General features: G+C 35.4%; 1 protein-coding gene across 1 annotated transcript in view; it reads left to right on the top strand.

Moving 5' to 3' along the window:
• Positions 1–27,150, top strand: part of VWA8 (von Willebrand factor A domain containing 8) — a 427,846-nt gene that overhangs the window by 288,186 nt on the left and 112,510 nt on the right. The window contains exons 31-37 of the mRNA XM_032150771.2: positions 167–231; positions 662–787; positions 1,829–1,938; positions 2,601–2,755; positions 6,860–7,055; positions 16,831–16,912; positions 20,965–21,166. Of these exons, the coding sequence (XP_032006662.1) occupies positions 167–231; positions 662–787; positions 1,829–1,938; positions 2,601–2,755; positions 6,860–7,055; positions 16,831–16,912; positions 20,965–21,166 (936 nt within the window). The remainder of the gene's footprint in view (positions 1–166; positions 232–661; positions 788–1,828; positions 1,939–2,600; positions 2,756–6,859; positions 7,056–16,830; positions 16,913–20,964; positions 21,167–27,150) is intronic.

The raw sequence follows: 27,150 nt of genomic DNA, 5'->3' as shown, positions 1-27,150 counted from the left end.
TTAATCCATTTTACCATAAGAGTCTTAGAGTAGATAAATAGATAGCTTGTTTGAGAATTACATGTTTTACAAGTTGAAGAACTTTTATTTAAGGGGAAGTAGCTAAAGATGTACATGACCATATCTGACACATTTAATGTGAATATCTTGTTTTGTTTGTCCTTAGGAAACTTATAAAATGTGTAAAGAATTTTCACACAAAAACTGGCTGGTATTCTACAAAGAAAAAGGGTGAGCTCTTTATTATAGAGGATTTAAACTGGAGTTCTTATTTGGCCCATTCCAATTACTATTTTGATTATACTTGTTTACTATAAAGTGAATGTAACCAAATTATGAATGTTTTAATATAAAGTAACTTGCCCACATTGCAGAATATTGAGAAACAGACATAAGAAAAGCTAGTGCTCACAATTCCATGACATAGCCACTTCTAACATGGCAATAGTTACTACTTTCCATTATTTTTACTTATACACACCCTGACGTAGTTTAGAATTTTGCATATCTTTTTTTTTCAATTAACATTTTTCTATATTATTACTTAGTCTTAAAAACATTCTTTTTACGGGTTGCATAATGTATCATGAAATGATTACGCCAGATTACTCAACCATTATCCTCACCATTTCCTTTCAGATACAGTTTTCTTCTTTTCCAGGAACAGCCTGACTGTGTTGGATGTTCTAGAAGGGCGAACTCACACCATCTCACTTCCCATCAACCTTAAGACAGTTTTCCTTGTAGCAGAGGACAAATGGCTTCTGGTGGAGAGCAAAACAAATCAGTGAGTGGCTTTATATAGTGTGTCATGGAGTATGTTGTAGCTCAATCTTATTTATCAATTATTCAACATCTTTACTGTTGTGTCTTTCCTGTATCTGTCTTTTAACAATTTCTGTGTTTGGCAGCATCTCTATATATGAGGCTTATAAGAATTGAGGAGGAGAGAAAAAATAAATGTCACTTCTCAGAAAATGGCATTGAAATTAACAGTTAAAAAGTCATGGCTTTTTCATATGATCCATATTTATTTGGGCTTTTTCCTGTTTGTACCTTGAGAATTCACTGTATTCTTGCTAAACTGGAGATACTTCAAAGTAGATTTTCCCTTCAAAGAGCCACAGTCTCCATGCTAGAGCTGTTGCCTCTTTGTAAATTCACAGAGTTCACACCTTAGAAGTTTCTTTCTCTTTTTATCTTGTGTATTCTGGTTTGGATGTGGTTATGTTTATGTTTATGTTATCTGACCCATTGGACTGTGCAGTTCTTGATGAAAGGCAGTGTCAACTTTGAGCACCTTCCCTCATGCACAACTCCACTAGCTAAGTGCAGACTCTTTCTGCCCCTCTGCTGACAAGCAGAAGTATCTCATTGCAGAGGATTTCTGCCTATATATACATCCATATTTTAGAAATGTTAAAAATAAGTAGATCAAGGAGACTACAGTTGTGAGGGCATCTGTCTCTTAGATGATCACAAATCAGAAGTCATACTCCCCTTTCCTGGCTGATCAGAGTTTTATCAAGAGAGGGCTACATGATAATAAGAGTGTACCCCATTAGAGTTGCTTCCCCCCACACAACCCTTTCTCTTATAGGAAGCATTGGATTTTTGCCTCACATTCATTACTGTATTGCTGTTGTGCACTGCTCTTTAACACAGTGTTGAGAAGTTACTTGTTAATTCATGATGAAACTCCAAAACTGCAAATTATACTGGAATTATAAAAAAGAGGCTGAGGAGAATCTAATTTTTCTTAGTCTGGCCTTATGACTATTAGAAAAAGAAAAATTTCACTTAAGCTAGATGTTTTGTTTGTTTGCAGGAAATATCTTTTAACTAAGCCTGCACACATCGAATCTGAGGGCAGTGGGGTTTGCCAGTTGTATGTGCTGAAAGAGGAGCCGCCCAGCACAGGGTTTGGAGTTACACAAGGTAAATACTATGTCATCTGTGTTTATGGCTGTGTGAGTGCATGCTTGTACACATACTGTCTTCTAGAATCATTTAAGAACAAAACACCAGCCTATGTTAAGTTTACACCAAAAGAAAAAACTTAGTCACTACACCAGAAATAGTAAATAAGAATCTACTATCTCAAATTGTCATAAGGAAGTTCACTGTTGTAAGCTCTGTCCTTGAATTTTTTTAACTGACAGATCAGTATTTTTATATACATTTAGGTTGCAAGTATAATTTAGGATAACATCTTTTTTCTGCAGACCATTGGGATTTCTACTTAATTTATCACAGTTTTGGGGGATGAATAGTCCTTATGAAAAAAATCTAAAACATACCATTGCCAACCCTTTGTTGGGTCAGTTTTTACATCTTTTCTACAGGGAGCTATTAATTATAATATTTATTCCTAATAAAATTTTGGATTCTATAAATACTTGAGATCACTTTGGCAAGATGCCTTGATTATAAAAACAGCATTTTTTCAAACAAAAGCCCATGAATGTAATTTAAATTGTTTTCTCTTTTTTAACTTGTTCTTTTCCATTTGACTTGTTGAGAATAAAATCTTGCAAAAAATTAATTCCTGGAGCATTTCAGGAGCATATGGTGTCTAATGTTTCTCTGATACTTTTCAGAAACAGAGTTCAGCATACCTCATAAAATTTCCAGTGATCAACTATCATCTGAACATCTAAGTTCAGCTGTGGAACAAAAGATTGCCTCTCCCAACAGAATTCTCTCAGATGAGAACAATTATGCTACAATAGTTGTTGGTTTTCCAGATCTCATGGTAAGCACCTATTAAATTATTGGATAAATATTTCTTTCCCTTAGTTTGACCTATAATCTGTAAGCCTGTTTGAGGGGTTATTAAAAATATAATTTCCTGGTAAACATGTTGGATCAAGTCTGCCTTCCAAATCAGTCAGTAGAAAATATGTTATACCTAAATAGTTTCATTACACTTTAAAAATTAACACTGAAAGTGTAATGCAATGATAGAATCTAGTAGGGGGAAATGAGTATTCTCCATATGTGGGAGTTCATGTAATACAGTTTAAATGCTTAACCTTCTGATGGTAATTTTCTATCATGTCTTCTAGAATTTTTTAAAGTTAATTATTTTTCCATCTACACATTCTATATATTTATTTATTAACTTTTATTTTAGGTTCAAGTGTACATGTGCAGGTTTGTTATATAGGTAAATTGCATGTCACGGGGGTTTGTTGTACAGATGGTTTGGTCATCCAGGTAATAAGCATAGTACCTGATAGGTAGTTTTTTGATCCTCACCCTCCTCTCACTCCCCACCCTCAAGTAGGTGTCAGTGTCTGTTGTTCCCTTCTTTGTGTCTATATGTCCTCGATGTTTCACTCCCACTTGTGAGAACATGCGATATTTGGTTTTTTGTTCCTGTGTAAAGTTAAATTTGTTGGGTTGTCATTATTGCAGATTAAAATTTTCAACGGTCATGAAGATAGATTTATTTTCCATTGAGTTTTGCTCTGGTTTATCATATCTTTGCAGCATCTAGGTTATAGTATAATGGCTAATTGTCTCAATTGATTTTTCTCTTAAATGGGCCCTTCTGTTATCTACTGTTACCTATAAAGGAGAAGCTATTTGAATTGACTGTAGGTGAAACTGGGCAAATCTTTCTCTGATGGAAATGTGGGGAAATTAATTATAAAAGTTATTTCAGTCCAAGTTGCCATCTAATAACCTTAGATGTAGCTCCATGTGTTCTGACTAAACATTTAATTTTTATAATTTCCTTTGTAGCTTTTAGATGGGATGATAGAATTATTTAAAGATAAAAATATGGGCTCTGCTTGACAGTACTCCAATTTTGTATGCCTCAAAATTTTAATATAGTTAACGAATGCTGGGTACTTCAGGATATAAGATTTGAAATCTAAAACTCAATGGATAATATGTGGCTTAGAACTCTGACGTATGTTTTCCTAATTATCAAGTTAAAAGCATCTGCTATCATATAATTTGAAATGAAATGTTATTGAACTACAGTGTTTACAGCAGCCTTGATATGAAAGAGATGTGTTTTATATGCTTTCTACAATGTTTGCGGCTGTAAAAAAAACACTGGGACTTTTTCTGGAGGTAAAACTATTTTAAAAATTGATCTTCTAATTACCTTCTTCTGATTGAAGAAATCAATATAGAAATATAATGTTATTATAAAAAGTTAGAAAATAAAAGCTAAGTTAAGGCACTGTTTGTATTAACCTTATAGAAATTCTTATAGCCTGTAAGACTAGTGGCCTTGTTAAATTAAAAGCTATATCCCTGCTACTTAGTGTGGTACCTACCACATAGGAGATATTTAATGAATATTTGCTAAATAGAAGATTAGAGTCAGCTAGGCAGCCTTTAAGATGACAGTAATATTTTTAGGCCACAACAGAATAGGCAGTGTGCTACTCTAAGCCCTTTCATACATGATAGTTAATTTTTGCAACAATTCTATCAGGTTTTAGAAATGAAAAAACAGAAACAGACAGAGCTTATATCCCCTAGGCCACAAAGATTATAAGCAATGGGATTTGAGCTCAAGTGTGACTAGCCAGCCCTTTAACACACATCCTTTTACCACACCACACTGCCTTCTTGCTTTATGTGAACTTCTTTGGATTCTCTATAAAACTATTGACAAATGAGTATGCTACCTCTTATTAACTTTTTCATAGAGTTATCAGTGGCATCTTAATTATTACTTATATAACTTTTAAAATCTAATACCAAATAGCTATAAGAATCTGTAGCAAATATCATCCTCAATGGTGAAACATCAAAAGTATTTCTTTTCTTTTCTTATTAGGAATAAAACAAGGATGCCCACTGTTACCACTTCTATTAAACATGGTAATAGTGTCTTAGACATGATATATAAAGAGAAAATTGATAAATTGTGCTGCATCAAAATTTAAAATTTGAGTTCTGTTAAAAGACACTGTTAAGAGAATGAAAAGACAATCTACAGGCTGGGAGAAAATATTTGCAAACCACATTTCCAACAAAAACTGGTATCTAGAGTCTATAAAAATTCTTAAAACTTAACAGTCAGAAGGCAAATAGCCTAATTTTACAAATGAGCAAATAGTAGGCCAGTGTGAGTTATCAGAGATCAGAGCCCAAGCAAGGTAAGGACATCTATGGTGGAGAGAGGTAACCACTAGTGATGGATATTAAGCCCAAGCAGGATGAAGATGGCATTCCTGTGAAGCGGCAGCCTGGAGTGGGTTGTAGGAGCCCAAGTAAGGTGAAGTATGTGTCCCTGTGTGAGTGAGGCCCCATATGGGCTGTCAGGACCCAAGCAGGGAGAGTAGAGCATCCGCCCAGGGAGTAAGGTTAGTGGTGGAGATGGGAGATGGGTCACATACAGTGGACTTGAGCAAGAAAGTAAATATGTGAAGGGTAACAAAATACATTAAGGATAATGAAAACAAATTTTTAACTGTTGGAGAGGGGAATTATAGATACTAAAAGGAAGAAAACTAGAATGAACCATGTAGTTATTAGAGTAGAATTGGATATATTTTTGTGAATTCATAGATTTCAATGTATTTAGGTAAATATAGAAGCAAAATTAAAGGTAAATGTGAAAAAAAAAATGAGCAAAAGTCTTGAACAAACACTTAACCAAAGAGGATAGAGGGATGGCAAATAAGTACATGAAAAGTTATTGGACATCATTAGTCATTAAAGAAATGCAAATTAAAACCATGATGAGATACTAGTACCTACCCATTAGAATGGCTAAAATAAAAAAAACACTGACAATACCAAGTACTGACAAGGACGCAGAGAGCTAATGCAACTCACTATTGCAAGGGCAAACAATAACCAGAACATCTCTGAAGAAGGACCAGACAGAAGTACTCTTCCTATTAAATTTCAAGGATAATTATAAAACTTCAGTAACTAAGACCATGTATTGGCCTGGGAATAGAAAAATACACAGTAGAACAAAATGCAGTGCCCGGAAACAGATATCTGCATATAAACTGTGTTTTATGATACTGTTGCTACGGGCAAAAGTTAGTGGTATTTGGACAATAAGCTATACATGCGAGAAAAGGATGAATGCAGATACCCACTTCATACCATTCACAAAAATTAATTCCTGATAGGCTAAGGACTTAACTGTGAAAGATAAAGCCTTAAAACTTTTAGAAAAAGCATAAGAAATTATCTTTATGATCTTAGGAAGGATAAATACATATGTGGTAAAAATTTAAAGTAAAGCAAGGAAAAAATAACACAAAATTCCAGAAGAGTAAAATCTAGGGGAGAGAAAGAATGACTGGGAAGGGGCCCAATCACTTTTGAAGCCCTCCCAGGGCTTTAAAAATGCTAGTTATGTTCTATTATGTATAGCTGTTTACTTATTTTTTAACTAATTCCTGTATTTCTTCTGTTTAGTTGTAATTGATTTCAAGATGAAAAATTTAACTTGTATATTTTACACTTGTCTGAAAGTTATGATTATTGACAAAGCAGCTACCTCCTGTACCACATCCAAATGACTTTATTTATTTTTTGTTTGTTTAAGACAAGATCTCCTCAGTAGCTGGGAATACAGGCATGTGCCACGATGTCTGGCTGATTTTTGTATTTTTTGTAGGGATGGGGTTTCACCATGTTACCCAGGCCAGTCTCAAACTCCTGAACTCAAGTGATCCACCAACCTTGGCCTCCCAAAGTACTGGAATTACAGGCATGAGCCACTGTACCCAGCCAATAATTTGATTTTCTTATACCTGTGAAACATTAGTTTCCCACTAGTATCTGCTTAAAGGGCTGTGTTGTTAAGGTTGTGGTGAATGTAGTATATGGTACTTCAGTACTTTAATCTCTTTCTTTTTTTCAGTCACCCAGTGAAGTTTATTCTTGGAAGAGATCATCATCTTTGTATAAACGAAGTGGCACTGATACATCATTCTATAGAGGAAAGAAGAAAAGTGGGACTCCAAAACAAAGCAATTGTGTGACTCTTTTAGATACGAATCAGGTAGTGAGGATTTTACCCCCAGGAGAAGTCCCTCTAAAAGATATCTACCCAAAAGGTAAGAAGGAACTCACCAATTCCTAATTTACAAAGGTGGTTTAAAGTAGCTTCCTTTTGGCAGAGGATATTTAATTTATCTTTATCATTTCATACTTATAAAAATTGATCATTCTGACAAGTTTAGAAGTAACTAAAAAGACCTGTCTGTATTCAGAAAGTTCTTACTCATTTTCACAGTGTGCGACTGTGGCCACTGCTGTTAGAACTCATCTTCATTTATATTATAATATATGCAGTAACTTTACCTAAAAGATGTTTTCACAGAGCCTTTTAAAAAGTCTTAGTGTATTAGGCATAGAAACTGAGGCCTGCCTTTTGTCTTAAACTCCTAAGACTGAAAGTCAGGGGCTTATCATGCAGACTGATTCACTTAACAGCACTCTGAAAGTCAATTTATATTTATTACTGCATAAAGTATCCAATTCCTGGGATGATCTCCTCTCCTTGTATAAATTCACTTACTCCTTAAAACCCCATCCTATTGTTAGCATGCTCTCTAATTTGTACATGAAAATATTCTGACACAGAACTAAAATAACTGGCCCAGGATCACCCCACCAGTGGACAACAGTGCCCAGATTTGCCCCACAATCTTCTAATCCCAAGTTTAGAGCTATTCTTATTGAACCACACTGGCATTCATCATAACAGATAACTATGAAAAAGTTTGATCATTGATTCATTGACTTTTTTTTTTTTTACATCACAGTGGTAGTGACACATTATCTTGTGTCTATATGCATTGTATTAGTGTGGACTTCACAAATATAATGCTAAATGTATTATAATAATCTGTAACAGGGTTTGAAAAGTTCTGATTATATGATAACATTTGGAATTAGTTTCTTCCCAACTGAAACTCATGGAAAATAAATCACCATTTCCTTAAAATGTTTTTTGTGGTAGAAGAGGCAGATGAATAAACTGACAATTCTAGTACAGTGTAATAAGATAGGAATATTCACAAGGTGATATATAAACACAAAGGAGAAGTTTACAATCCATTCTGGAGACTATGAGTTGACTCTTGAAAGATGAGAGTTAATCAGTTGAAGGATTTGGTCCAGGAAAGGGATACTCCATGTGAAAGATGCAAGGACTTGGCAGAGCATTCCAGGAATTACAAGAAGTTATGTACCAGAGTTTAGTGCACCTTCATTCACCCAGAAATCTGGGACTCACCTTGATACCTCTTCTCCCTCATCCTCCACATCTCATCCATCAGCAATCACCATGTCCTGATATACAGCCTTGCAAATATATCTTGTATCCACCCACTTGTCTCCAATTCTGTTACCAATATCCCATCCAAAGCACCACCATCATACACTGAAATGTTGCCATAGCCTTATGATATTGTTACCTCTTCCACTCTTTTCCCCTCCTACCCTTTTCCACACATCAGACAGGGTGATGTTTTTAAAGTACAGTGTACGTTGGTTCTTAAGCTCAGTTTATATACAGTAAAATTCACCATTTCTAGTGTATAGTTCTGTGAGTTTGGCAGACACAAATAGTTGGATAACCACTACCACACTTGATATAGAAGAGTTTCATCACCCCAAAAACTTCCCCCATTCCGTTTTGTGGTCAGTGCCTCCACTTACCTACAACTTATCACTGACCTGATTTCTTTTCTTATAGATTTGCCTTTACCAGAATATTATATAAATGGAATCATATAGTATGTGGTCTTTTGAGTCTGGCATCTTTCAATTAATACAGTGCATTTGAGAATCATTTATTTATTTATTTTTTATGTTATGTGTGTATCATTCGTGTTTTTTTTTTTTTAATTGCCAGTGGTTGCCTATTACATAGATATACCACAGTTTGTTTATCCATTCACAAGGTGACATATTTATTGGTTGTTTCCAGTTTTGGACAATAAAGAGTAAGGCCACTATGAACATTTGTGGGCAGGTTTTTAAGTGAACATAAAGTTTTGCTTCTTTTGAGTAAATGCCTAGGAATGGCATTTTTGCATCATATGATGAAACTGCCCAACTATTTCCCAAAGTAGAAATACCATTTTGCATTTCTATCAGCAATGAATATTTGAAATGAAATTCTATCAGCATTTCAGTTGCACTGCATCCCTGTCAGCACTTGGTATTGTCAGTTTCTCACCATTCTAGTGAGTGTAGTGATTTCTCATTATGATTTTAATTTGTGTTTTCCCTAGCACCTAATGATGTTGAGCATTTTGTTTTATGTGTATCTTCTTTAATAAAATATCTTTCAGATCTTTTGCCCATTTTAAAATCGGGTTATTTATTTTCTTATTAATGAGTTTCGAGCATTCCTTTTGTTTATTTGTTTTGAGACAAGGTCTTGCTCTGTTGCCCAAGCTGGAGTGTGGTGACACGATTTCAGCTCACTATAGCCTCTGCCTCCCAGGCTCAAGCAGCACCCAACTCAGCTACTGAGTAGCTGAGACTACAGGCACATGCCACCACATCTGGCTAATTTTTGTATTTTTTTGTAGAGACAGGGTTTTGCCATGTTGCCCAAGCTGGTCTCAGACTCCTGAACTCTGAGTGTTCTTTAGTGTAGATACAAGTTCAGTGTCAAAGATATACTTTCCAAACATTTTCTCTTATTTTGATGAAGGGCAAATCGTCTATGTTTTCTTCCATAAGTTTTATAGTTCTATATTTTACATTTAGATTTATGATCCATTTTGAGTTAATTTTTTACATGGTATAAGGTATGGACTGAGGCTCTTTATTTTAATTACATGGGGATATTCAATTGTTCCAGCACCAGCAGCATTTGCTGAAAAGACTGTCCTGTCCTTTCTCTTTTGCACTGCCTTTAGACCTCTGCTGAAAATCAGCTGCCCACATGAGTGGGTCTATTTCTGGATTCTCTATTGTGTTCCATTGGTCTATGTGTCTATCCCTTTACGAATACCGTACTCTCTTGATTGCTTTATAGCTTTATAGTTTATAGCGAGTCTTGGTTGACTTAGGTAGTATAGATTCTTCCACTTTGTTCTTCATTTTCAAAATTGTTTTAGTCAGAAAGTAATATTTTTAAACACAACTCAGGTCACATTGTCCTTAGGATAAAGTTTAGAAATTTTAACTTGGCTTAAAAGATCCAGCGTGATTTGTGCATTACATAACTCTCTGACTTCTTTCAGTTAATTTGAATTTACAAAATTCTTCCCAACTTTCTGCTGCACCCCTTCCCCCCAACCCCCAAACTCATTCTCATCTGTCAGGTCTCGGTTTAAATGTCACTTCCTCAGAAGGTCTTGTTCAAATCTAAATCAGGTGCCCTTGTCATACTCTCTCATAACACTTCCTATTTAGGGACGGGAAGAGTGTGTTCATGTTTCCATGCGTATTTTAATTTTTCACAAAATATCTCAGGCCTACAAAAGTTTAAAGAAAAATACAATGAACATCTTTGCACCCACCACCCATATTGGTAAGTCATTACCAGTATGGTCAGAGACTCCTGTGTTTTCATCGCCTTCCCTTTTGACAAACCAGAGGTAATCTCTGTTCTGAATGTGAGTTCAGTACTTATCATTCACAAAATAATATATAGCTTTTTTTGTGTTTTTAAACTTTGTATAAATAGTATCATATTGTATTTATTCTTCTGTAACTTGGTCTGTTTTTTTCACCATCATGTTTGTGAGATTTGTTACTAAAGAAAAAAATCATTCATGACATTTGTTACAAAATGGTAAGGTAGGCTTTATGCAGGGCCATCTTGATAGGTATAGGGATGACTGCAAAGAAGTTTTGTAGTAAGGGAGAGAGATGGGGCTCAACTCTGAATATAACAAGGAAAAGTGGAAATAAGTGAAGCAGTAGGGTGGGGGTCAGTGGATGGAAAATTACTGAGAGAAAACATCTGGGGTAAGAGGGAATTCTGGCTGAACAAACCTAACTGGATCCTTGCTGAGAGCAGCCCAGAGTGATCTGACATCACCTAGGGGATGGTGGAGAATGGGGAACCCAATCAGATATCAAGGGTTAGGGATTCTGGTTAAACTGACTTAGCAGGATTCTTGTTAGCATTGAACAATGCAGAGATGAACACAGAGGCCCCAGAGTTGGGAACTAGTTGGGAAGAGGATTCAGAAGAGCCTGACTACAGTTCAGTCAAAGAGAGACCTTTGTCATCATCCATACTGATAGTTCTACTTTTATTTTCACTGCTTCACATACAACAATTTATTCTTCTGTTATTTTTCAGTGCAAATTTAGGTTCTTTCCAGGTTTTTGCTATTACAAATAATGGTGTTGTGAATAACCTTGCACCTGTCTGCTTGTGTATATGTTGAGTCTGTAGGGAGCATATTTAGGAGCAGAATTACCAAAGGTGTTCCAGTAGCATAAAGGGGGTCCTGGTGCATCCCATCCTAATCTACTCTTGTAAGGGTCAAACCTTTTATTGTGGTTTCGCAATACCTTTTTCTGACTTCTAGTACATTTGAGCATCCTTTCATATGTTGCCATTTACTCTTCCAAGAACTGCCTATTTAGCCATTTTTCTCTTAGTTGCTAGGAGTTTTATTTCCCTTCTTTTGTTTAAGTAGTGTTACTAAAATATTCCAAACATATATAAATTGCTTAGGACAATGTCTGGCATGGGGGAAGAATTTTATAAATGTGGGCTGTAAAAAAGAGAGAAAGAATGAAAATCCCTAGGAGTATGGTGAAGGAAGATCCCAGGGTGACAGCCATGCACAGGCCTAAGGTTAGAACAGATGACATTTCAGGAGAGATGTCTCTTAGAAATTGAAATTGATAAACCCAATATATATGAACATATTTAGAGATTTTAACAATTAGGGAACCTTGGGAATAAATTTGTACTAAATAAAACTAAACAAAACATGATGCTTATTAGCTCCAATAAAAGCAAAAAGTTATACAGGAAAAAGTAATGATAATATAAGACATAGCAAAGCTGTGATTAGCATGTAGATAATTGTAATAATATAAGCACTGGATGTTAATCCAAGCAAAATTATATGAATGTTTGGGGGAATGGGAAAATCGGGAGTGGGGGATTGGGGAATGAAAAAGAGTTAAACTCTCTTCTTGCTTGGGAGGAAGGCAAGAGATAATGCCTGAAGCTGAAACCTCAAGAGGGCACCATAATGATGAAGGTGAATACCACAGAAATAGCTTAAAAAGTTGAAAGTGTCTCTAGGGGGCAGGAAATGGCGGGGCGGCGGGGGCGGCGGGGCGGCGGGGGCGGGTAGGGGTTAAAGCAGGGGCTGTTTGTTCTTTAAGCCTTTTTGATACTTAATTCTATGTGCATGTAGATCTCTGATGAAAATTCAAGCTAGAATAATTTTGTAAACTAAATCAAATCCAGCCATCTAATTAGTCTGGAACTAATGTACATCAGCCTTTTATAAAGAAATCAACTGTAAAGACTACTCTCCTGGTGGCTTTCACAATAATGAGGTAGCTTTTATTTAATGCAGATGGGGAGAAATTTATTGCTTTCTTCCAACTGTTTTTCTTCTAGCTAAATGTTAGCTTTTTTTAAACCACAGGTCTGAGCTCTTTAAACACAAAATAATGATTCTTGATTGAAAGCAGTACAATGTTTTTTTGAACTTTGGGTAAAATCAAAAATTTGGTATCAGCACAGTTTGGGGGCACACATCACTCTTTTTATCTGTGAACACAGAAATGTATTAAACCCAGTGATTAATAGGTGTACATCAAATTACATTTCTAGAAGGAGTGAGTTTTTAAATAGCATTTCACCTTCGCTCTGAAAATTGTCTTGGTTGTTTTGCCTGACAGTTTTTAATACCTCCTTCTAACCTTGGCACTGTGCATGTAAACTGTCCCCACTGATCATGGGAGCTATGTGATAAACACTGCTGCAATGACTTCCCTTTAATGGTTAGTGAACTAATCCCTAAATACAATTTATACCTATCTTTGAAATCCACTTGGATTATAAATGTAATGGAAATTTACTGAGCCTCCATCCTCACTCCAGTGTTAAAATGTTTAAAATGGGTGGATGAGGCCTTGGCTAAGTTTGGAGGGAAACCTGGCCACAGTTTTCACTTCCTCAATTCAGTCAAGTATTCTGTTCAAGAATCTTTTTGTAAATATGCTTTTCTTCTGAGCTGACTTATTTTCAAATCAGTAAACATCAATTTTTATTATTTTTAAAGTGCTTACTGCTACTACCACCACTACCACCACCTTTACTATTTCCCTAAAGTGATTTGTAGCCATTACCCTTCTCTGATACATGAAAATAGTTTTTAATACCAGGAGTAAAATTCTACTTCTTGAAATAGTAGACACAGTCATTATTGCATTTTCTCACCATGGAATTAATTAGTAAAGTAAAAGAAAAGAAAGATATGGGGGAAAAAAAGATATTTTAAAATAAGTTGGCTTACTTTGCTTTCACAGGCAATCTAAAAGTGCTGATGGCAGTAGCTCAACTTAATACTATTCCTTATTTGTAAAAGCGCCTCTAAGTGGCAAGCCAAAATATGAGAAAGTTAGTGAGGCAGCTCCACTCATCTCTATAGCTTCAGTAACTGGTCACTCTTGGCAAAGAACCCTGAGCTATAAATAATTCAACCTACTTCAGCTAGGTTCAAGCAGCAGGAATTGTTAAAAATGATATATGATACAAAACTTTATCCAAGATTGACTTTATATCACAGGCAGAATTTCCAATGCAGACTGTGTGTGGCTTATGATAAGCATATTCACTTTGTGCAAATGGCCACTTGAAGACAGCTAATCCAGCTGGGTGGTCAAATTACTATAGTAACTCTATTTTCTTACCCATTCCTCTCCTTGGACATTACCTTTTCTTCCTGCTGAGCTGTTTGTCTCTTGGGACAACCCATTGCCTAGCTCTACAGCTCATACCTGGCCTCAGGACTGTGATTCCCACTCTAGAATCCTTTCCAAGTCCCCAGAGGCCCACAATGGTTTAATAGAAAGGAACTTTCCCCATTTTACTGTGAACGCCTCAAAGTCAGAGACCACATATCTTTTCTATATCCTCATGCTTCATATGATGTCTGGCGCAAAATATGCTCAAACACATTTGTTAAATAAATAAGAGATATGTTGAGTTTTTCAGCTGGCCTATTTAAAAACCTTCAACTACATGCACGAAATAAAAATGTTAAGTTTCTTGTTTTTTGTAAACTACCTTTGATAAATTCAAATTTGAATTTATCCAGGACATCCTGGATACTTCATTCCAACCAGAAATTGTAATAAAAGATGGATGGATGGATGGATGGATGGATGGATGGATGGATGGATGAATAGATAAATATATCATTCTAATCAGAAATTGTCATCAAAGATTAGATAGAGAAACAGATAGACAAAAATCTTAAAAAGCATGGGTTTTGTGTAGGGGAGTTTTTTTTAAGAGAGCTTCGTGGCCAAGATTTTATAAAATGGGATATTTTACAAATAGCTATTTCACTAGGGCCAACTCACATAGAAGTTGTGTGGAGTGGTGGCCAGAGCATAGATTTTAGTGCTAAAAAGGCCTGGGTTTGAAGCCATCTCCATCACTCTCCAGCTGTATCACCCCAAATAAGTCATATTGTTACATTACCTCTATAAGCCTCAGTTTCCTCATCTCTCAGACAGGAATTATTAGTCTTTGTTGTTGTTAGTATCAGAAGCACTCTCTGTGAAGACTAAGCAATGTTTCTGACACACCGTGGTGGCAGCTAATGATTTTGAGGATGATAGTTCCTCAGGGCTGTGGAATAGAAATCAGTGAAGCACAGGAATTTGCTGGAAAACCAACACTAAGGTATACTAATGACACCACATGAGTATAACAATTATAGAATTAGTCGAGGGCTCTGGACCCCTTATCTCTTTATCTTCCCCCAACTTTTCATATTCTTTACTATCCAGAATCCTGAGAGCTGATCATAATCCCAAAAAACACAATCCCCATGCCATAACCCCAAATGCCGAAATCCCAAAAGAAAGATAAATATTCCTAAAGTCTAAAATTCTGGCACAATCCCAAAAGATGAAAATCTCGAAAATATAATTCTGGAAAAAATAATTTTAAAATTATTTAAAAGATATTTATGTATATTTTTAAAAGAAGATTTATTTGAGAAACATAAAAACAGCAGAACAGGCTGGGGTTGGTGGTTCACACCTGTAATCCCTGCACTTTGGGAGGCCGAGGCAGGCAGATCACTTGGGGTCAGGAGCTCGAGGCCAGCCTGGCCAACATGGCGAAACCCCGTCTCTACTAAAAATACAAAAATTAGCTGGGCTTGGTGGCAGGTGCCTATAATCCCAGCTACTCAGGAGGCTGAGGCATGAGAATCACTTGAACAGAGGAGGCGGAGGTTGCAGTGAGCCAAGATCGCACCACTGCACTGCAGCCTGGGCAACAAGAGTGAGACTCTGTCTCCAGAAAACAAACAAACAGAAATAGCAGAACACTTCACAAACCACCTTGCACAATAAAATAGGCAATAATAACATACACTTTTTGCAAGCATAAACACTCAGGTATACTAATGACATCACATGAGTATAACAGTTATGAACACATGAGCCATATTCATAAAGCAGTTGGTCAAAAGGGAAATGTCATACATGCATATCAGTATGTTTGGCAGTTAAAGAAAAGACTGTCCCAGCTCTCAGAGACCAATTCACCTTCTGTATTTGTCCCCTCTAGGCTCTTGGCTTACAGGATGATGTCCACCAATATTGAGGGCAGGTCTTCACCACCTGGTTCCCTCAGACGCACATACTAATCTCTTTTCCAGATTACAGATACAACCAAAATAATGCTTTACCAGGTTTCTAGGTATTCTATAATCAGTCCAACTGACACCTAAAATTAAGTCCACAAATACACCCTTTGTCAACTTGGCACCTATATGCATCTCCTTAAACCATACTTAATTTCCAAACAAAGACAGTAACAAAGTAATAGCTCCGTATAACATGATGCAGTTATACTGTGATTGTGATTTTCAGAATTTTAAACTTTAGGGACTTTTATCTATCTTTTGGGATTTCAACAATCAGAATAATGGCATTCAGGATTGTGTCTTTTGGGATTATGATCCAAACTCCAGAGTCCTCACCCCACTGCCCCATCCTCACCTCACCTTCCCCTGTCTTGCAGGGCCCTAATAATGACCGATACTGTGTGATGAGCAACCCCTGTCGGTGCTTTGCATTTACTAATTTCATCTAATCCTCAAGATAATGCTTATGATGCTCAGATGCTGTGGTCATCTGAGGTTGTTATCCCCATTTCACAGTGGGGTTGTTATCCCCATTTTACAAATGAAGAAAACAGGCCTCAGAGAGGTCAGTAACTTGACCAACATAGCACAGCTCAGACAGGAGCAGGACTTCCTACCAGGTCAGTCTAATTAGAGAGTGTGCCGATTCTACCGCATTTTACTGCATTGTTGTTGCTTCCTAAGAAGGAAAAACAGTTCAGATGATGAAATATTTTTTTAAAAAAACTGTAAGTGCAAAAACATTGACTCATCTTGGGAAGCTATCAAATGAAAATAACTTAGGTTATTTTCTGACAGTAAAGAATCACAGCCCAATATGCTTCCCTGAGGGAAGCATGTTTCTCAGAGTCTAGCCATGAGGGTTGACCCAGTACCTTGTCAAGTAGATCCCAGCGTTCTACCCTAGGCTACAGATAATTTGATTCCACTTTTAGCACCATTTTGGTATCTTGCAGTAATTTAATACTTGGCTCATGTCATGACTTGTTTGTAGATGTTATTCCTCCACAAACATCTGGTTATATAGAAGTCACTGATCTTCAATCAAAGAAACTCCAATATATCCCTATTCCCAGGTAATCCATTTCACCTTTGTTCTTAGCTTAGTATGTCATAAAAAATGAGTAAATTCTTGCTAAGTACTCTGAACAAATGAGTACTTTTTTGCTTCTTTAAATAGCAAGCTCTTTTTTTTCCAGTTACAGTTGGTTTCTATCTTGCTGTTCTTCTGAATGTTTTCCTGGCATTTTTATTTTCATTTTGTAAAAATATTCCACTGTTACATAGGTATAAGTCAAACAGCCTGCAAGTCTTTGTTCTCTTTTGTTTGATCTGTTCTAATAAGTTTTTCTGTATCTGAAATAGCATTTTTAGTATTACAAAAATTATAATACTTATTAATTTTATATATTTATTTTCTGAAGTAAGTGTGTTCAAAATATCAAAAGAATTTAAATAGATTTCTTTAATATTGTTTTGATATATGTTATTATGTATCTGCAGTCAGGAAGGTTGTACAATAGCCAAAGGATCCCAAAGCTTTAGATAGGACTCATTACTGTTCGCCTCCTTCATTATTGTCCCACTATGGAAGCAAAGCATTTAAACTAGGTAAACTGAAGATTTAAAAACAGAAACAATGAAGCTTGATCTCTCCCTTGAAGAACACAGGCATTGTCACCTGAAGCCCATCCCTTTCTGGGTGCATCCATGCCTTATTTCCCTCTTCCAGCCTAAGCTTGCACCTGCTTTGGCCTACTTATCCTAGGTTCCTCTTTTTCCCTTTCTTTGCCCTCCATGCCAAAGCCTTCTTCCTCTAATCTTTCTATTCTATTTTGACCTAGATTACAATCACATCTGCTCCTCTCATGTACTCCCTCACATTGCCATTGAGCCCTCACAACACAGTGGTTAAAGTCTTGGCTAGAAGCTCTAGCAGAGTAGCCTGGAGGGCCTGCAGAGGAAGACCAGGGATACCAGAATCTGTCAGTCACCTAAAATGTCACCAGGCTTCCTTTCTTCCCCCTTCTCCAACCCCTAGAAGAAAATAGCTCGGCATGATAGCACAAATAACTCAGAAACACAGCTTCATTTCTTAGGACCCTTTAATCAGATTCAAAAAATATGAAAACAAAATCATTATTCAAAGAAATAGATTTATTTCTTCCAACATATATGACTTCTTGGAACATCCTAATGTGTTGGTTTAATGGAAAATGGCTTTTAATCATTTGAGGAAATTGCATATTCCATCTTAATTATATGCTCATTAAAATATACTAATTCAAGTAACAAAAGCAAATAACATCTTTTTTAACATATCTAAAACATTGATAATTTTTTCCAGTATTTATAGTCATTTCTCTCACTAGTTTTTTATTTCAGTGTTTTTCTCTTTTGACTTTCTGTATGAATCACATGTTATACCTGCCATGGAAAGAACATCTGGAAGAGCAGCTGTGTGCACAGCCCAGAGCCAGCTGGCCACCATAATGCATTCAGTTAGAGCCGCACTGTCCAACGGAAATATAATGAAAGCCATATATGTAATTATGTATTTCTTGGTAGACACATTATTGTTTTAAGGTGAAATTAATTTTAATATCTTTTATTTAACCCAATGTATCCAAAATATTATTATTTTGACATGTAGTCAATATAAAATTTTTAATGAAATATTTTACATTCCTTTTTTTCCCTAAGTCTCTGAAATTCAGTATGTATTTTACACTTAAAGCACATCTCCATTTGGACTTGCCACATTTCAAGTGTCAAGAGTTTGTTTCATTGTCAGTATGAATTTAGAGTCTGTCTCATTGTCAGTATGTCCTGAGTTTCTCTTAACTACTGCTTTTTTTGACATATGTATAAAATCCAAGGGAACAACCCATCTGGACTTCAGTTTTTTTGCTAGTAGCTTAGATTTAGCATTCTGCTAGATATCAGGAATTTTCCATTTGATAGCTAATTTCAAATAGTAGAAAATACAATAAAACTGTATGTAACTTCAGGGCCAAAATGAATACATCACTTTTGCTCTCACATAATTTTCTTCAAAGTTTTATATTATCTGCATTTGTAAAATAGTACTGCCAAGCTTTCATATGTGGCTGTGTATAAATTTAGGCTTCACTCTATTATAATTCTATGTGTCCTTTTAAAACTTTGTTATTATTTATAAGGAAAACATTCTTTAAGTGAAGAAAAGATTTTAGACCTAGTGTGCAAATTGTAGAAAATATGTAATTTCTTCAGTCATTCTTTTTTTTAATAAATTAAAGAAATTGCCTGTAAATGTAAAGTTTTCTTGTGAAGAGTTAAGTAGTGACAACTAGTAGGTACAGTGCTCAATAGAATCATACAGCTTGGGTGTTCTTGGCAGAATTTCAAACATCATAGTTACAAATGGATAAATTTCATTATTCTTGAATAGCCCCTGACTCCATCATCTGTAACTACTAAGTTTTTTCCTGCAGCAAATATTTATTGATAGAGTACCATGCATTGTATCAAATGTTACCTTCTTGGAGCCCTTCTGGGAGTCCTGTAAAGTAGCTTGGAAACATATGGTCCCATCCCACTGTTGTTCTCCTCATATGAACATTTTCTAAGTCTTCTGTGTCCAAGAGTGGCCGCCCTTGTCACTCTGTGTTTAGTATCAACTAAGGCAGACTGAAAAAAGGTCAAATTAGTCTTGATTTATCTTTTAGAATATTATAAGAATTTACCTAATATATAATGGTTTTGTGTTTTTCCAAAATCTACAATGATAGCTTGTTATGTTTTTCTTATCAGACCATCTCTTTAGACTATTTATTTCATATGGAAAATATCAGATGCATTTTATGAGCCAACACTAATAGTTGGAATTTATAATCTATATCACTTTTGTATAATAAGAGCTATACTCAGATAAAGGAGATATGCAGTTGACTCTTACAGACAAATTTGCTTTCCTAGAAATTACTATACATATATATATATATATATACACACACTCATACAGATGTCAGAAATATATAACAAAGGAAATATGTGTGAAATATATAAGAAATCTATACATTCCTTGTTATAGATTCACGTAACTTTCTAAGTCAGAAAAGGCAAAATATCACATACAAATGCAGTCGAAATGCATAAACAAGAAATCGGTTCAGCACTGACATTAGGCCTCTAAGGAGTGAGTCCAGTACTGCAGGCATGTGAGGTATGAACTGATATAGCGTTCCTTTCTTCCTGACAGTGGAAGCTAATGTCGTCTACAAATACAGGAAAATGCAGAGAACCAGTAAATTACTGTGTATTTTTGCTCCTTACAGATGGTTCTGTTGATATCTTGTCTTTTAATATGCTCATTATTAGAGTTCTGTCTTAGATCAGGCTGTTACAGCAGAATACTATAGAGTGGGTAGCTTAAGTGACAAATATTTATTTTCAGTCTGGAGGCTGGGAAAGCCAAAATAAAGGGGCCAGCCAATTCAGTTCCTAGTGAAGGCTGTCTTACAGAGGGTTAACTTCTTGCTGTATCCTAACATGAATGGGGGGGAAGGAAACAGGGAGAGACCACATGCAAGTGCAAGCTTTCTGGTCTCTTCTCATAAGGGCCCTAATCCCATTCTATAACAGGGGACCTACCCTCACAACTTCATCTAAGCCTAATTACCTCCCAAAGTACCTACCTCCTAATACTATCATATTGGGGGTTAGGGCTTCAACATATGAATTTGGGGGGATACAAGCATTTAGTCCATAGCAAATTCTTTATAGCAAGTTTAGGGAACCTAATCAGTTTAAACCAGCTTTGTTTCCTGGCCTACCAATTAGTTATATACTGTGATCACTTATAAAAACATCTTTCTTAAAATAGTCTTTCTGTTTTGTTTTTTTTTAATATTCATGATTGTCTTGCCTCATGTTTGCTTATGAACCCTGGGCATGTTTGTTTAAGAACTTTTGCTCATAGCATATCCTCATAACTGCCTATGTGGTGACATAGGTAAGAGCAGGTATAAAATAATGAGTAGTGTGAGCATAGTTTTTCAACAGTAAAGAACGTTACAATGTGCAGTGTCATCCCTCCTGCTTTATTTTTGTGGTCTCTTAGCGTCACTTGGATTCCTTTTTCCAGATCAGAATCTCTCTCGCCGTATACCACATGGCTGTCGACCATTTCAGATACAGATGCACTGCTAGCTGAGTGGGACAAAAGCGGTGTTGTTACTGTTGATATGGGAGGTCACATCAGGCTTTGGGAAACTGGACTTGAACGTCTGCAGCGATCACTCATGGAATGGAGAAACATGATTGGACAAGATGACAGAAATATGCAGGTACCATTTGAATTCACCTTATCTCTTAGAGGTGCACATTCAAGTATAAATTTAGTTCCAGATGCCACAGTCATGAAAATTTCTGGGCCAGTGACTCAAAAATAGTTGCTTAAAGAACTAAAAGAATTTTTAGATTCAAAATAAAAAGACAAAAACAAATTCTCCATCTAAATGATGAAAAAGTAAAAATGTGCCTTTTTTTCTGTCAGTGCTTAAATGTGCAGGTTACTGACATCACAACATATGAATACAATCAGCAGCTTTTATTTTTTTAACCTTAAGCACTAACTAGTTTCCAGCAGCACCTTTGCATCTGTTCTCACTTTTACCATCTTCAGTGTCAGCATCTCTACATGCTACCTAGGAAACAGAAACATTTAGGAACTAGAATACAGCAGATTATTACAAGGCCAGAACCTCTAAACTAGAGAAGGTGAGCAAAAATATGCATCCAATAGAACGTTTTTTACCAACTTCCTTATTTCTAAGTAATGCAAATTTAGTAGTCAACAATAAGTAGACCCATCCCTGCACTGGAGAAAAATATGGGAACAGGCCACCAAAGTGAAAAGAATCTGGTAACTCCAGAAATGACTCAGTCATCATCTAATCAATCTAGTTGCTGTCTGGAACTAATTTGAAGAATGAGGAAGGCTATATACCCATATATACTAAAGCATATAATAAAAGGATTTATTTGCTATTCATTTATTTTAATCTTTGGAACAAAACTTCTCCTGTTTACATTACTTTCTTATCCAACAAAAAGAAAAGTAGGTTCCTCCCAGCCAGGTTGTCCTGCAAAGAGCCTATTAGCAAAATAAGAAATTTCTACAAACTATTTCATCAATACCTGATTAATAATTCCTATTTTATGTGATTCTTTTTGTGATTTTCTTTAAATAGAAATAATATATTCATGAATGAATAATAATTCTCTTAGATCCTTAAAAGCTTGTAGGCACATTTTGAAAACCTCAAACCAAAGTAGAACTCAAATCTTTTTGAAGGGGTATAAATATATTAATTTAATTAAGCTAAAACAAATGTGTGACTCTAAAATAAACATGTGTTTAAGTAAGTGCCATGGACTGATTACAGCAACAGACTGAATGTTGGTTACTACTCATAACAATATTTAGAAAACCAATTAATTATGGCCTGTTTCATTTATTATTCTAAACATTAGTTTCTTCTCTTTTTGAATTAAGCTCTTGTTCTCATTACAGTCATTGGTGCCTAATAGTAAATACTATTGTGTTTGAATTTCTATATTTTCTATGTGGTAGAGATCAAAGGTCATGCTTTCCATCTGGTCAAGATTAAGTTTATTTTTCACAATAGAACTTTACAAAGGACTTTTACTGATCATTTAATAATTGTTCTTGACTGCTACAAAAATGAATTTGTATTTGTTTTTTAATCATGTAGGCCTTCTCTTCCAGTACTTCTCTGGCTATATATATACATCTTTGTACTCCTAGCTTGTAGCACAATGATTGGTGCAATAAGCAATTAATATGTTTGTTTATGCTCACACTCCTATATACTAAAATGTACTGGTAATTGAAACTATTTGATAACAAATGGAATTTTTCTTTTCACAAATTACTTGTTTTGATGTAACTGAATAAATATTTATTGAATGAGGATATATAGTTATTAAGTTAGAAATGAACAGAATTATGGTATCTAACATCTCAAGAATAATAAAAACATTCAGCTACATTACACAGTGCAATATCTGAACTTTCCCTAAACGAAACATTTTCCAGGACATATGTAACTTTATGTCTCCAGTTTAAAGTTCAGCTATAAGCCGGGCATGGTGGCGCATGCCTGTAATCCCAGCTACTTGGGAGGCTGAGGCACAAGAATTGCTTGAACCCGGGAGGTGGAGGTTGCAGGAGCTGAGATCGAGCCACTGCCCCCCAGCCTGGGCAACAAAACAAGACCCTGTCTCTAAAAAAAATAAAATAAAGCTCAGCTATTACAGAAATAAGACATGTTTAGTAATAAAGTTATATAATTCAGAATTGAATGATAGTTTCATTTGGAAAATTAGAAGAGATGTTATCTGACATTCTCCTTTGATCCCTAAGTTCCCTTGATCCATTTTGGTTGATATTAAAAATGCATACTTATATACATACTCAAACATGAGTCTGTATTCTTATGTTCAAACAGACAAGACTAATTGTCTTAATAATCTATCATTGTTTTAATTTTTTGTCATATCTCTCTTCTTCCCTGCTTGGTAAATAATGAGATAGTTTATTTAATTGTTCTTATTTAGACCAGCTCATCTTATTAATTACAAGTAGTTTATACAACCAAACCTAAATAGAAGTCATTCCAGGGGCAACAGTAATAACAAGCAAATGTTTGTCTTTTACAGTTCCCTTTCTGTTTGATCTTTCAAGCTATGCTTCATTTATATACTCTTTATTCAGCACAGATCTGCTCCTAACTTCAGAGCTTGGAAAATGCCTTTCATAGAAGTATTGAAAAAAGAGAATAGGTTCTCCATACCCTGCTTACTTAACACTTGCTGGCTGCAAGCAGCTTCCCCATCACTGACAGAGTAACCTGATCTCCATCTAGTGGCCAGATGGACTTACTTTTTACATCATGGAAATTAACAGGCCTGCTGGCAATGAAAGGCTTATACACTCTTGTCTTGTATGGTTCCTGTTGAGCAAGATAGGCTCCTTTAGGTCAGCAGTGAGGGCTGGGCAAATAACCTGCCATGCCATCCACCACATAAGATCCCCATGCCTCCTGATTCCTCTGCATCGTAGCAAAGGAACTGTCCATATTGAGATAAAGAGTATATTAATAGTTAAATGTTTTATCACTACTCTCTTTATCTTTGCTACATTTCAGCCTTCTGGAGTTATTAGCTTTGCCATTGTTGATTTGAGTTTTTGTTTTTGTTTAATGAATTCGTTGGTATTTTTATTTAATGAGTACAGCTTACAAGAGAGTATTTTTTGAGCTCTACATATAAAATGTGTTCATTAATTTTACATGCTTTGATAGGAACATGTGTTTTTCCTATAATAACCATAACAACAAACTGAAAGGATTATTATAAATGTAGTTTTAAGAGCCCATTATTAAGAATGCATATTTATTACTTTTAGATTTCATATTTTCAGAAACATGGGTTAATTATAAGTCAAAATTCTTCTGGCTATATTTAAAGTATATTATTCATACTTAGTTACATTTGTCTTCCTTCCAAGAAAGCTGTTAAAGCTATACCACAGATTTCCTCAGAAATCAAATCATCTTCTCTTGGTGATTATTTTTGCGGGAGCAAAAAGGCTTAAAAGGTTATAGCTTTCAAATGTTATTTTCTAATTAAAAGAAATCACAAAGTAAATCTTCTGTATATTGCTGGTAGGATCTCTCTGCAGCCTTGGAATAGTACTTAAGGAAGTAGTATGTTGTTTAACAATGGATGCAATCTTCTGAAATACAGTGTGAGACTGGAACTTTTTCATCATTATAGTGAAGACAGTGCCTGGTACACAGTAAGCACACAACTAGCATTTGAAAATAAAAAGGAGTGAGGCATAGAAAGAAATACATGGAAAAGATAACTAATTTATGTTAAGCACCATTAGTCTATTCCCCCTTTTAAAGAGAATTTTCTAGGACTATGAATAAGTGCAGTTTGATGTACTTAGGTAACTAAGCTTGGCCTTTTCTATAATCTCTAGTCCAGCAGTTTTGATTTTTGAAGATCTCAGTAGGATATTAAGTTCCATTTTCAGTTTTAGAAACCACTGGGTTATTTAACTGGCTGACTATTAGTCAGTTAGTTTACAGGCTAGGTTATCTTCAGATCCTCTATGGCATTATGAAATCCTTTGTTCTTTTTAAGGAGCGTAGTTTACTCTTATACATCATTCTTTGATCAATAACTCTGAAAAAATAGTCTGATTCAGTGGATCATTGTTACAGAACAATCCATATTTTGTAGGATTGTTATATGTACATATGTCTTTGGGAATCTTTCTTGGCCCAGAAAGGCAATGCTTTTCTGAACTTTTATAATTTCCCACCATCCATGTCTCCTCGCCATGTGTCAGTAGAGCTGGCTTTCAGCAAGATGATCCAGCTGTTTCCCTATATGGTAACACTTGGGCATTGCCTGTAATTTTTTTTTTATTGTTTATTCCTATTAGAGAAGTCCCAGCCATGGAAATTCATTTTGAATCTTTAAGATTTTCAGGAGTACTGAGTGAAAATGCAAGATCCCCCTGAGAAGTGTAGTACCTGGTGGCGTGCTAGTAAACCAGTTCTCATGGAGACTGGGGGGTTGTTAAGTTTGCCAGTTTCCATGGTGCAAACACCCCCACCATGATTTCAAGCTGCCAAAGGTTAACAATCAGCTTGAAAAATTCCTAAATATTTAGCAATTATCTCTCATAGGCTGGTACAGTTTAGCTCTATCATGCCACTTGCTTATTTAGGGCTTTATCATCTAACTCCCCAAGGAGAATTATGGCAGTTACCTAATAGCAAGGCTTTCAGAAATGAGGCAATAAGATGGTGATAGGGACAGAAGCAATGAGAGAAAAGGGAGAAAGGTACAGAGAACACAGATAAGATAGTATCATGTTAGCTCAGGGAATGTGGAAGCCTGCAGTTATCCCAGTCACAAATTGGCCATACTCTTCTTGAACCAGAAATTTGGTTTGAGTAAAGAATTGAAGAAAAATCTGCCCTGAAGTAAGATAGCACTCCTGGGTTCATGCATATGGGCCTCCTTTCTTATATAGATTGTGTTTAAGAGAGAAATTGCAAGTTGATTTTTACATTCCTCTAAAAGAAAAGCTTCCATTGGATCACAACATTATCAGTAATTGCTAAATACAATTAAAATTAAATCAACAGTCACCTCCCTAAGGCAAGCAAATAAACAAGTTTATGATTTTAGGGAGGCTGTGAGGTTTCATTAACTTTTTATGCATATCCAATAAGAATGATACCCCTATAAATTATGAAAATTATAGAATGTTAAACTAGTATTTAAAATAGAAATATTATCTTACTTTCACTCTTTAGACAAGGTCTAACCTTAAAAAATTCCTTTTCAAATCATCAGCAGGACTATTTCAACCTCCTTCTCTCAAGACAGGCCATAGGATAATTGTGTTACCATATCACTAGTGCATATTGTTCAACAACATGATCAGCAAGTAAAGAGGTAATTTTAACAATATTTATTTAAAGTAGAAAGAAAACAAATTAATTCTGCAGTATACTGGCTATAAACTTGAATGAGAAATGCAATTAATAGGTTGACAGTCAATGACTCTAGAACTGTTATGGTAAGTGTATACACTTAAATGTAAGTGTATACCTTACAGTCACAATGGCTATAGAAATAAAAGCTTCTTGCTATTATATTTATGATTTTATTCATAAGCAGTACAACTTATTGTTTAAGAGCATGAAATTTATAGTGTTCAAACCTAGATTAAAATCCTGGTTCAACTTTGTAGGTGATCTCTGGCAAATTACTTATTCTTTCAAAGCCTCACTTTCTAATCATAATATAAAAATAATTGAACCTTAACAAAGTTGTTGTAAGAATGAAATACAGTAATGCCTGGTACAGAGTAAGTACTCAGTAAACAATAAAAAATAGAAACTTAGAATTTAAGTTAATATTGGGCTACAGAATTCTTCAATGCTTTATGGAGACAAAGCCAAATTTAAATGAAATACTATTACTCAAATACCTAATATTAATTTATGATCCAGTGAGTTATATAATTCATCATCTATACTAGTGTTAAAATGTAAGCTTTGTTTATAATCCTGTTTGGAAAAAATTTTGTCAGATCCAAAAAAGGAATTGTAAAAATGGTCTTTGCCTAAACCTGTCAGCTTGAAGAAAAGCAGGAAATCAATGATAGGACAATTGTCAGCAGAGGATTATAGTGTTTAGCCTTATTTAAAAGACA

This window comes from Hylobates moloch, unplaced genomic scaffold, assembly GCF_009828535.3.
Source record: "Hylobates moloch isolate HMO894 unplaced genomic scaffold, HMol_V3 SCAFFOLD_4, whole genome shotgun sequence".
NCBI lineage: Eukaryota > Metazoa > Chordata > Mammalia > Primates > Hylobatidae > Hylobates > Hylobates moloch.
Note: the sequence above shows the minus strand (reverse complement) of the source record. Positions and strands in the feature narration are given on the sequence as shown.